We start from the raw sequence: 13,199 nt of genomic DNA on the forward strand, positions 1-13,199 counted from the left end.
AATTTGGATTCGTGTACAAAACATATGGGAGGTCTTCCTAAAAAGTTGGAGTACAAACAAAAGAGGGACAATAGGGGGTCCACGATTGCAGGTGAATACCAAGCATGCAACTTTTCCTCGATCCGCTGATTTCCTCGTTTTTTAATTCTCATGACTGCCATTACAAATTGAAAAACACTGTACAGGGGTAATAATAATAATGTAAGTGGCTTTGATCTTAGTTAAAAGTGCTGTATAAAAATCTGTTATTATGAATGCGTGAAATACACACTTGTGTGTGCGTGTTGTGTATACGTGTCAACCTTAAATATTGTTTTCTTTTAATTATATAAAGTAAAATTAAATATTTTTTTATTAAAATGATTATTTCAGTTGTGCAGTTAGAAACACACAGGGCTAAGTATCATGTTTCTGAACATGCCAAACTGAACAATTGAGTTTGGTTCTGTTTGGTTCGGAAGTCCTATGTTTAAGCGAAATTTTGTTCGGTTCGATGGTTCGGCTGCACTAATTTACTGCAGAGCTATTAATCATAATTGAGAAGCGTTTGTCAACATTTTGATGCTTTCTTGTTACTGAGCACTACACCCTAACAATCCTGCACCCGATTTCATCAAACTCTTCGTAACTTACGATGCATCGCAGCGATGTGACGCGTCGTATCCCTACGATGCGTCGCAGCTGCGATGCGTCCTGCGATCCATTTCACTAAACACGTCGTAAGTGCGACACGTCGTAAGAGCGACGCGTCATAGGTGTATTTATAGCACAACTCGATGACTGTTTTATGTCTTTAGTCAGCGTACAGTAAATAGTCGTCTGATATTCAACAAAGAGTTGTCGGATCTCAGCTCGAATTTGTTAAAACGTAAAACAAAATGGCGGCCGTGCGATGCAATTTTGAAGGAAAACAAGCTCTCATTGGACTGTATAGCTTCTTTGAAATTTCAACTCTAATATTCCGGTCTAATTCATAATTATTCAATGAATATTCTATTTACAACTTAACACACATTGCCTCGGTATTATAATCTCGTTAATGTAATGTTTGTGGCATAAAACTGGCTTAGAAATTACTCTTCTTTTTTTGCGACGACCAATAGACACGTCGTAACTCGAGTTGCGACGCGTCGCAGCGCTTCGTGAAATCGGGTGCTGAATCCTCTGATTTTCATATGATTTTCACACGTCCATGGGTGTAAGGGCTTATAAACTGAAGGAAGGCTAACAATTCATGGATACACCAATGATCAGCTTATGTACCCTGGCACAACGAGTTTCTTGTATGATGACGACCTCTGCATCGCCACCCAGGCCCAAAGCTTTGTGGTGATACAGAACAGTCTCTCACCTGTGCACTGACTGGCTGCTATGCAACCAACCACCTGCTAGCCAACCCAGAGAAAACACAAGGTAGTGCATGTCACTTAAAGAGGAGGGATTCACAGAGATAACTTAATGCCCACTGTTATGGCAGGAAACTGTCTCACATCTCAAAGCCAGTGTACCTTGGAGTTACTCTAGACCAGTAAAGACCATGTCAGAAACCTGCCACCTGGAGCTACTGAGCCATAGTCAAGGATGGCTCTGTCTCATCCGGCATTATGGGTTGGAGTTAGATGCAAAGTCTTAATGCAGAAGTGGAGATACGACAATGATATTCATATGACCTTTATGACTGTAGAGTTGCCCCTCAGACAATGGAACATCACCTTATCTGCCCTCTACTGACAGAGTCCTGCAAGCAAGAGGATCTAGAGTGCTACATTCAATGTGCCAGAGCCTGGGTAAGGCATAATGTAGCGACTCAACAACAACAACAACAACAATAACAACAAGTCCAGCATTTATCTGTCAAGGACCAAAGCTGAGTATGGTGAACAGATTCACCTTTCTTGGCAGCATGCAGTTCCAGATTATGATGATGATAAACTGCCATTGATGAAGCCAACTCCAGAGTCTAAAATGTCTGTGACCCTCTAGCTTACAGCACACCACTGTCATAATTGGAAGTTGTATAAGTTTTCAGACAGAGCTTGAGGTGTACGGGACAAAGAAGAAGTTGTTTGATACAGTTGGATTCATCAGTCTTCGTACTTCAACTGCTTATTGTGAAAAATTTCGCCCAGCTTCCATTGAAATATGGATGGTGTATTAAAGTTAACTTAGTATGTACAGATGCACAATTGAAGTCTGAACATTCTTCTTGATGATTGGCATGGTTTGACGCTCCATCAGAATGCACGAGATATACCAGAGCTTAGCGGTCAGAAGGCAAGTACCATTCCAGTGCCCTCTCTGCACCAGTGGGAGAGGTAAGGCTCCTGGCATTCACTCGATACTTGAACGGCACCAGTTTGTTGAGTTCCTCCCGGAAGTCACGCATCTGCAGCCCTTCACACTTCATGGCCTCTTTGAGAGACGGGATGTGGTCCAGCTCTGAAATAAGGAAGCCCCCGGCCATCATGTTTGCCCGTAGGTATGCACAAAACCAGTGAGTGTTGTTGAAATACTCAATCTGGTTGCTGATAGCCATCGGACTGGAGAGCGCCTTCCCTGTGTCATCTTTGCATAGCTGCATCGTTGTCTTGGTGGAGTCGTTGATATCTCTCCCCGAACGTTCATCCCACACGTTTGCCTCTGGCATGTATAGGATCCAATTCATAGTCTCGGTAACTAGCGTGGCATTCTTATTGTTTGGATTCATCAGTGGCCTGAGAGTTTGGAGAAGCTTGCGGAAGCCCACATAGTCGGCCAGGTTGGATGTGAAGATGCGGTCAAACTTGGCCATTTTCTGAGCCAGGTGATGACGTGGGATTTCAAGGCAGCTAGAAACCAGCATGTGTATGTGGAGCCTATCCTGGGCTAGGAGGGTTGAAGTTTTCTGCAGCTGCTTCTCCACATATTTGTGGTACATGACGGTGGGAGTAGAAATTGTTTCACCTGCAGACCCCTGCACTTGCAGGCTGTCCCAAGCTGTGAATGGAGTGAGATTGCGTTGGATGCAGTACACAAAATCGTCAGTGGCTTCCATATATCCGCCTACAATTTGTTGTCTTCTTCCTGTGACGGTTGGGTTGTCAAATGGCAGACTTCTAACCGAGCTGTCTTGAGCAAGAAATAGGCCACGCTGGAACCACGTCTTTAAGTTCTTGGCTTCCTTAGGTGAGAGCCTTTCATAGTAGAGCTGTAATTCATGGCTGAAGAAGAAATTCTCTGCAAAGACAGCCTGTCTTTGCTTTGAAAGGTTCACCGAGGAGCTTTTGATGCGTTCGCACTCGAGGGAGTACCAACCTTTCCAGACATAACGAAGTTTGGCCAGATCCTCGTCGCTGATGGACACACACCCCTTCGTGGCTACTTGAATGCTCCTGGCATCAGCTTGGATGAGTTTCCTCAGGCTTGTTTTGGTCAGGTTGTAGTCACACTTGGAGATGTGCAGAGAGTACCAGAGTGTGGCTAGGCTGGCGGCAATGCCTTCCCTGTCTTTGTGCTGAATCAGCATGTAAAGGAACAGGACATTCCTGGCCATGACATAAGGGTCCAAGTCATTGAGCACAATATGAACTTTTCCCTGGTACTCTGCAGGCAAGGAGGCAGCCGTCAGCACTGTGTGTCGCAGATCTCCACACCCTGCTGAAAGGATGTGGAAGTCACACATTGTCTCGTCTGCCCTGATTCCGTCTGCCCATTCATTCTGCCCAAGCTGAAGGAAATCGCATGCCATCGTGTTGCCAAAGTAATAAGGGGGATCTAGGAATGTCTCCCGTGTGTGGGTAACATCTCGTTTTGCAAGATCAGTATACTTATTAGTCAGTTCAAGAGAAAGACCAGCAATCATTGCTTGGATGTCTTGGCATACCTCTTTATGGGCTGCCCAGCTCTTCCGTTGGCATGTGCCATTGCAGTACCATGCGTTGTTGCATCCTGCGCACTGGGAAGATACAGCAAACATAGTGTAATTTAGAGTCTGTCAGTTTTATGCTTATGCTCCAAAAAGTCCATCGAATAATATATAAACAATTTATGTATTTTTTGTGCGTGCACCTGATCAACGCTTCAAAACAGCTTGACAACTAAAGCATAACAATGAAAAATTAATGATACTACAAAGTTGCTGTGTTTCTGTTCATTCTGATTTTGGTTAGTGGGTCTTAATTTATAGCAGTGCTTAAAATTAACCATTTAGTTCACGCTGGAGGCCGTGTATACATGCAAAAGTTTTGCGGTATTCGGAACGGATGACAGATTTAACACGCAAGGAGCAAGGCCGGAAATATCTGTCAGCAACCCGCTCCCAACGAGCGAGGCAGGAAATATGAGTTTGCTGCCCGAGGGTGATGGCTTCAACCCGCCTTGCTTGAGGTCGAGTGAAAAGTAATCCCGCGCCTCGTTTCTTTTTTGTCAAAATAATCCCGGCGTGAACTGGTTAAATTGTACGTTTATGTGAGGATTTGCCAGAAAGATAAACATTCCAAATCAGAAAGAAAATACTAATCACAGCCTTTCAATGTTAAACATTCCATTTTTGTCCCAAGCCTAAAAAGCATTTAATGTATTTTCATATTCCCCACCCCCCCCCCCCAGATTCACGTAATTTCTTTGAAAACCCCAACATGGATAATGCAGAATGAATACCATTTTGATACATCTACAGTCCACATATTCACTTTTTCCTGGTTTACGTGATCAAGTCAACTGACCTGTTTCATTTCCCCCGTTTTCTTGCAATAACTGCAACTTTTGGGCCCAAACATCTGGCACTCCACGGCGCCATGCCTGACCCTGTCTTGCTCTTGGCACTGATCACTGCAGTACTTGGCCTGTGGGCAACGATCACATGTCACCGGACCCTCTGGCAGGGGTTTCATACAGCGCCAGCAGTTTCCTGGTGTGACATCCATAGTTTCCACCAGTCAAGCTGTAAATTTTCAAAATTTGAGTTGTTTCAGAAAGAAAGACAAAGAGTTTAAAAGTTGGTCATTCTATAAATTTGGGGTCCACATTTCTTCCTGTCCCTGTTACATCTGACATCTATGATTTTGTAAATTTTCTGGATGCACTCCCTGATGCCTTCTTCCTCAAAGAGTGATTATGTGAAGCAGTCCTTCTGTTTTGAAAATCACAGGCGTGTTGAAAACGGTGGACATTTTCTAGGCGTGTGATTTTTCTACATACAGGTGTGTGATTTTTCTAGGCATGTGATTTTTCTAGGCGTGTGATTTTTCTAGGCGTGTGAGTTTTCTAGGTGTGTGATTTTCTTCTAGGCGTGTGATATTTCTAGGCGTGTGATTTTTCTAGGCGTGTGATTTTTCTAGGCGTGTGATTTTTCTAGGCGTGTGATTTTTCTAGGCGTGTGATTTTTCTAGGCGTGTGATTTTTCTAGGCGTGTGATTCTTCTAGGTGTGTCATTTTTCTAGGCGTGTCATTTTTCTAGGCGTGTCATTTTTCTAGGCGTGTGATTCTGTGCTCCAAGCTGGGACTGAACAATCTGGTATATTTTTTACAAGCTGATTTACCCGATCATACCGGTAGATCGGGTATATAGGGCGTAGTGTTGGGGATGAAAATGTGGGCAGTTAAATGTAAATGGGGGATCATTGAGGAGACATGCAGTTATAGAAAAACAATTTTTGTGGTGTGATCTGAGGCAATTTCTGACCACTGAAACCAATTTGAGCAAAAGATCATCTTTTAAACATCATTTTTGAGCTTGGGGTAATTGAATCAGCTACACGGTATTCTGAGCAATAGAATCATTATAGTAGGCTACAATTTTTATTCGGGGAAGAAAAAGTGTGGGGGGGGGGACCAAACAATGTGCCCGCTTTAAAATGTGGGGGGGGGGGGGGGGGGGGGGTCCCCGGTTCCCCACCGATTTACGCACATGATAATTATGTACCCTGATAACTGTCTGTAAATGTTCCCGTTGGTCTGTTAAATTGGCATTTTGTGAGGCAGTGGCATTGCCGGGAGAACGTAGTGAAAAGGTTACCGTAGTACACAGGCGAAGGCTGATTGTACAGTGTTGACACTAAATCATAATGTAATCAAACGTGAAGTTGTCATTTGCAATGGAAATGTTGAGTGTTACCATCAACTTACAAATGGTGTGAATGATGGAGGAAGGTCATAATTAAGTTTCAGTATTGGACTCTTCAACAAACGTAAACTTGAACTTCTTACAATTTGCGAGACCGTCTGCGAGGAAAACGTCGATTCAACTTTTATTCAAGTTGGTCAATCATCTATATAAGAGCAAGTTTTACTCGGCCTCCGAGACGATGTTCGCTCCTGAAAGGTTCCGAGACCGCGGTCTCCCGCGACGCCAAAATGGCTCCATGTCCATAGAAAATACGGAGAATTTCTTCCGCCAAATCAAGCACTTCAGGTCGTCCTAATTTTTCGTACGGACCGGCGATCCGTTTTGTCGATTTTTTTGTGACTGCGTTCAAGATCGCAATATTTGAAGCAATGCATCGACCCTTCGTTGATCCCAAACAGGCCCCCGAAATTATAACGCGACACTGACTGTGACGTGCAGCGAACTCACAACGCTCAGCCTTGGTGGAAGCATAGAGCTAGTGGAAGCATGGAGCTGTAAACACATTATGGAAGCAACAGCACTCTATCACGCGACGTCACATGCTTGCGCTTCAAATAGCGAGCACCGTAGACTCAACCTCGTTTCCATGGTGTGGAGCAGGCTGCAGTACGCATTGCCAGTGACGGTTTTACGCATAGCCCGGAAGTACTACGCAGTGTAGACTTTCGATTGGTCGGACCGCGGCAAGGCATACTAATGTGTAGTCCTTCTGGGTATTCGTTGCACTCGGCGCAGGGGCGGCAAGCGAAGCATATGAAAGAATAGGGACACTTGGTGGCCACGCACCATGGAGAAAAAATATTTTACCAAGGTCACCACATACTAACGTTTGGTGAACGCTTTTGCAGAAGGGCCGAGTAGAACACGTAAACGAAACCCCTACGTTGACCTCGCTGACCTTGCACAGTCTAGACTCGCAGAAAAGCCAGCACAGGGGGCGGCCAGGCAGTCAACGTGAAAGCGCACACGACGGCAAATTCCTGTGCAAAACGCAGTCACGAAAAATCGACGAAACGGATCGCCAGTCCGTACGGGAAACTTAGGACGACCCGAAGCGTCCGACCCGGCGGAAGACACCCTCCGCATTTTTCCACGGACGTGGAGCGATTTTGAGACCGCGGGAGCCCGCGGTCTCGGATCCTTTCAGGAGCAAACATCGTCTCGGGGGCGAGTAAACTTCTCTCTTATATATATAGATTATATTCATCTTGGTTTACAATAAATCCGTTTTCTCTTCACCGATGTAGTTTTTTTCTCACAAATGATGAAGTATAATTATGCCGTAAATGTATGCCGAGGTGTGCCGTACAGAGGGGATTCAGACGTGCGATTATTCGCCTTTATCTGGAAGCTTTTAGGCGTGTGATGGCGTGGAGGTGCAATCGCACGCCTCAAATCAGAAGGACTGTTGACACAAAAGAACCACTCAACAAATAATAAGTAGTATGAACTCATTTTTAAACACTTGGATGGCAAAGTACAAAGTTCATAGGCAACACGGACAGAAAAGGACCAAGTTTTTTTCCCAGATATATTCCATGCAAGCTTACCAATTGGTGACTGACTTAAACTTGGTTGATTTTTTCTTTAATGCCTATACGCATTATCCCAGAATCACACAAAACCCCATTTATTTCCCAGTGTCAAATATATATTGTGCTTACATGTACATTTTGAATATCAAGATATGACCCTGTTATAAAAAAAAAGAACACAGAAATGACTTCTTTTTTTCCAAATCTCAGTTTTGTCATTTTTTTCCTTATAAAAAATAACCCTTTGCTTTGTTTTTGATACGACACGACACTTTCCTTGGAAAGTGGTCAAAAGGGACCTTTTTGGATCTGTACTATGCTGGCCATTGAGTGAAACTTACATGTATGTATATACACATGTATCTTGATAGACTTTACCCAACGATAGATAGAGAAACAGTTCTTTAAAGAGGTTGTGGAATGCTCGAAGACATTTCCGTCATTTTTCGGGTATTATGTAGCCTAAGGTGTGATGAAATAAAAACGACTATTGTTTCTGTCATAAAATGAGTACAAAAGGTACTTTTGAGAGCTGTTTTTCAAGTCCTGTCATGTCTGTTTCGACCCGAACGTGCAATTTATGTAAAAGTCGTCGTTGCGGGCAGCGAACAAAACACAGTAAATCGTGACGTAATAAACAGGACTCCCGATGCAGAGTAGCACAAACGAGTCCTGTTTATTACGTCACGATTTACTGTGTTTTGTTTGCTGCCCGCAACGACGACTTTTACACAAATTGCACGTTCGGGTCGAAACAGGACCTGAAAAATAGCTCTCAAAAGTACACTGTACCCTTTGTATTCATTTCATGACAGAAACAATAGTCGTTTTTATTTCATCACACCTTAGGCTACATATACCCAAAAAATGACGGAAATGTCTTCGAGCATTCCACAACCTCTTTAAACTGTAATAGTGCTATAGGCCTATAACCTGCTACAACTAATATATTAAAACTCTAACCGCCCCCAATATGCTACAAAACACTACTGAGGAGTAACCTGTAGTATGAATTTCTTTGACGAATGACGACTTTTACACAAATTGCACGTTCGGGTCGAAACAGGACCTGAAAAATAGCTCTCAAAAGTACACTGTACCCTTTGTATTCATTTCATGACAGAAACAATAGTCGTTTTTATTTCATCACACCTTAGGCTACATATACCCAAAAAATGACGGAAATGTCTTCGAGCATTCCACAACCTCTTTAAACTGTAATAGTGCTATAGGCCTATAACCTGCTACAACTAATATATTAAAACTCTAACCGCCCCCAATATGCTACAAAACACTACTGAGGAGTAACCTGTAGTATGAATTTCTTTGACGAATGACGACTTTTACACAAATTGCACGTTCGGGTCGAAACAGGACCTGAAAAATAGCTCTCAAAAGTACACTGTACCCTTTGTATTCATTTCATGACAAAAACAATAGTCGTTTTTATTTCATCACACCTTAGGCTACATATACCCAAAAAATGACGGAAATGTCTTCGAGCATTCCACAACCTCTTTAAACTGTAATAGTGCTATAGGCCTATAACCTGCTACAACTAATATATTAAAACTCTAACCGCCCCCAATATGCTACAAAACACTACTGAGGAGTAACCTGTAGTATGAATTTCTTTCCATACAAGTGTGCACAACACATGTAGTATTCTGTGGTATTTGGTACTTGACCCCCAAACAGCCCTTTGAGGGTTAGGGTTAAAGGGAATTTGCAAACATCAAAAAACAAAAGTACCAAATTATTATGAAATACCTTTCTGGACTGTTAGTGCATGCATGACAGTCTAAAGCATCCTGTAAAATCATGGCTTCTGGTGTGCTGTCATTTTTAAGATAAGTGGTATTTTTGTATCAATTTCCAATGCTGCTCGGCCGACAGCGTTCAGCGTTGGAAAAAACTGGCTTTTTTTTAATAACTGCCCCTGAATTACAATATTTAGTTAGTCCGCATTTTGTTTGCAATCAATTACACACCTATGAACAGGTACAAGCCAGCTAGACTGGTTCCCTGACCTTACAATTCCCTGACGTCTATAAATTGCTCAATTTCATCTTAAGTGGGGTCAAGGGAACCAGGCTACAGGAACATGTTGTTTTTCTTGGTTTTTCCAGCATCCACCATGTTTATACACAAACAAGTCAGTGTGACAACATTTGCTATAAAATACTAACCCCCAAATCCATCCATTTCTTAAAATTACAGTAAAAGCAAATGTTGTATATTCCCTTTAATGAAGCAGAAATTCTCGTTGGAAGTTGAGTGTTAGTGATTGATGATCAAAGGACAGATAGCCAAAAGAAAGCCCACCTATTACCTTACTTTGTGCACACTGTTGCCAAAAGTTTGAAGTGCCATTTTCTGTAGATTTGGCATTTACTCACCTTGAATATTTGAATCTTTGACAGCCTTCCAGCTAGAACACACCTCGCATGTACTTGTATTAAACTGCAGCTACTTATCAAACATGTGTCAAAGGTTTAAGCAGCAGGAAGAACTTACACATTGATTGCTTCACAGACCAGTTCCTTGATGAATACGATTTTTTTTCACTATAGCAGCTTCAACCAATGTCTATTTATAGCTTGGGACATGTATTTCCATAGAGCTGTATAATACAGCTCTATGTGTATTTCTCATCCAAAATAAACAAGCAGTCATGACAAATGTCTATTTATAGCACGGTATTGCTCATCCAAAAAAATTCCAGTCATGAGAAATACCTGTTAAAGGGAATATTTCATTTGCTTTTGCTGTATAGGCCTAATTTTCAGAAGTGGATGGATTTTGGGGGTTAGTATGTTAGTTTTGTGTTTGTACTATGCTGGAAAAAACAAGAAATGCAATCAAGTTACTGTAGTCTGGTTCCCTGACCCCACTTAGGATGAAACAGAGCAATTTATAGACAACAGGGAATTGTAAGGTCAGGGAACCAGTCTAACATAGGTGTGTAATCGATTGCAAACAAAATGCGGACTAACTAAATATGGTAAATTGGGGGCAGTATTTGAACAAAAGCCTGTTTTTTTCCAATGCTGGTTGACCGACCATCGTTGGAAATTTATACAAAAATACCACTTTTATTAAAAATGACAGCACACCAGGTGCCATGATTTTACAGGCTGCCCTAGACTGTCATTCACTAACATTCCAGTAAGGTATTTTGTGATAATTTGGTAGTTTTGTTTTTTGATGTTTGCAAATGTTGTATATTCCCTTTAAATATGAATGTGCTTTGCCCTTTTCAGCGTACTGGAATTTGTGTGTGTGAGGCTGGTGTGTGTGTAACCTGGACAATTGACTCACTGTGGGGAACTCGCACTAAAACTACTACAACTAAACTAAACTCAGGATCTTGAAAGGAAAAGGCGCGAGGAAATTGAATTAATAGAGACAAGAGACACAATTCTAGATTTCAATCCAAAAAGGACCAAAAAGAATTTATTTACAAAAACCTTAAACCAAAAACCAGAAACTAAGCAAAGAATAAATAACCTAAAACAAACAATAAAACAAGGACTTAAACCAAAAAACTAAAACCCTAAAACCAACACAGTGTGAAAATAATAAGTGGACCTTAAGGCCCCCCAAAAAAAGTCTCCGGTTTCTGGTATGGAGCTTGCCCAAAAAGTGGTGCGGCGACGCGGCTTTTTTTTTTTTACCTGATTTTTTTTGCTTCAAATGTTGGCTGATGACTGCAAATGGTGCCCGACTAAACTTAGTGCAAATATATGGGAGTCCAGAGAGGCCACATAAAGCTTACTCTCGACCATAACCCAATCTAAAAACACGTTAAAATTGTGCAGCAGCAGGATTCCAGTCAAACCAGTGAGTTTGGCGGTTTTGAGACGTCATCTTGTATTGAAAAAAAACCTTTTCATTTTGCCGACGGGCATGGCTACGGCGACGCGCGCGCATACCAGAAACCGGAGACTTTTTTTTTTTGGCCTAAAGAACACTCAGGCAGAAAATCTGTAACTCGACTAGCAGAAAAACACTCACACTGGGCAAAGCGCACCTAAGAAAAATCAAGAGGAAAGAGAGGCTCAAAAATATAGTGTTCTCTCCACTGCCGCTGGTCTGCTTCTGAGGGGTGTTTGGTCTTACAGGGTGGCAGGGCACATGGTCTTGGGGGAAGGGGACCAATGGCATGAGTTCAATTTACATACAATACGAAATTGTTACTGGGGAAAGTTCATCAGGGGGAAGCACTACTCTGATAGTGTTGGGGATCGACATTTAATAAAAACACTGGATTTCCTTGGGGGGGGGGGTACTCCTATACTAAAGCACTACAAAAATACATTGAAAATATTCAAATTAAATTTGGCCCAGCCACATTTGCAATGACATGGAAAGGTGGTTACGTTTTTGCTTCCCCCCCCCCCTCTCAAAATTTTGATCTTGTGGCACATATGTTCATGGGTGCCATTTAATTATGCGCATGCGCGACATATTGCCACCGAAAGGTTAATTTATTTTTCGCGTGATTCTGTGGGTCAGAATGGGATTGATGTTTTCGTTTTCAAATTGTGACAATATGTTAATAAGGAATCTTCAATATTTATGCATTAAATGAAATGTTAAGAACTATTTTAATGCTATTATTATTACAATGTTTTCGTCGTCATCGGCTTGGCGTTGTCTGCTATAGAAAAACAAGCATTGTCATCTAGCTAGGAAGCCGTCTACACATATGCGCATGTTGAAAATATTTAATGCTCATTGGCTGAATGGGACACAAACATACGTGGTCCATACAAGATCAAAATGCCCTAATAGCATTGGCAAAAGCAAACGCTAATGTCCTATTTTGTGTCGATTTTTCATGGCTTTTTTTTCTTCTCAAGACAGACTTTCAGAACTTAAGTCTTTGCTTTATTTTTTCAGAGCCCTTTGAAATAAAACTTTTAGTCCAATAGAATGTGTACTTTGGTCACTTCAAAAGGTCTCATTTTAAGTTTGGTTCAAAGACCAACCCACGTAGTACAGTTATGCTACAAACAGTTGTCACTCCTGCCAATATCACACAGGGTTGGCTAATTTAAATCTCTGATTTAAAACGCGATTTAAATAGTAGTAGTAGAAACAATTTTTTCAATGTTGCCATTTCCACACTATAAAATGTTACAATGCCGTGTAAGTACCTGTATACAGAGCAGAATGCAATGAATTATGTAATGGTGTATAGTAATGTACATGGATCTATAGAACAAATGTACGACAACATTTAGGTATAAGGTGAAGCGTCACGCTTTTGTACCCTTATCTATCAACAGACCAGTGGACATGACCGAGATTTTTTTTAATGTATTTACCCCCCCCCCCAATATTTTGTAAAGACTGCCTTTTTCCATTCAAATGCCCTTGTCTTTTTCCATTCAAATGCCCTTTTTTCCCCCCTCAATAATTTGTAAAGAGTGCCCGTTTTTTGTTTTAGGTGCCTTTTTTGACAAGAAGTGTTGCCCTTTTTTGTTGCTTCTGCCGTTTTTGGTGCCTTTTTCTGAATTTGGCACATGTATCACCCTAAAAAGCTCCATATG

At 41.8% G+C, this 13,199-nt stretch overlaps 2 protein-coding genes across 3 annotated transcripts in view; one reads left to right on the forward strand and one right to left on the reverse strand.

The window, feature by feature from the left end:
• Positions 1–13,199, forward strand: part of LOC119734420 (cytosolic Fe-S cluster assembly factor nubp1-A-like) — a 38,178-nt gene that overhangs the window by 14,873 nt on the left and 10,106 nt on the right. The window lies entirely within an intron of this gene.
• On the reverse strand, positions 1,390–10,166 carry LOC119734419. The gene is made up of 3 exons (XM_038207918.1): positions 10,041–10,166; positions 4,704–4,921; positions 1,390–3,934 (listed from the first exon to the last, which is right to left on the reverse strand). The coding sequence occupies exons 2-3, from the start codon at positions 4,902–4,904 to the stop codon at positions 2,261–2,263; spliced, it is 1,875 nt and encodes a 624-aa protein (XP_038063846.1). The 5' UTR covers positions 4,905–4,921; positions 10,041–10,166; the 3' UTR covers positions 1,390–2,260.

Source organism: Patiria miniata, unplaced genomic scaffold (genome assembly GCF_015706575.1).
Source record: "Patiria miniata isolate m_02_andy unplaced genomic scaffold, ASM1570657v1 HiC_scaffold_27, whole genome shotgun sequence".
Lineage (NCBI taxonomy): Eukaryota > Metazoa > Echinodermata > Asteroidea > Valvatida > Asterinidae > Patiria > Patiria miniata.

Excerpts from the sequence above, each read along its gene's own strand:
- LOC119734419 (XM_038207918.1), bottom strand. The coding sequence starts at position 4,904 with ATGGATGTCACACCAGGAAACTGCTGGCGCTGTATGAAACCCCTGCCA. Across the intron at positions 3,935-4,703 it reads AAACGGGGGAAATGAAACAG|TGCGCAGGATGCAACAACGC; the intron begins GTCAGTTGACTT and ends GTATCTTCCCAG.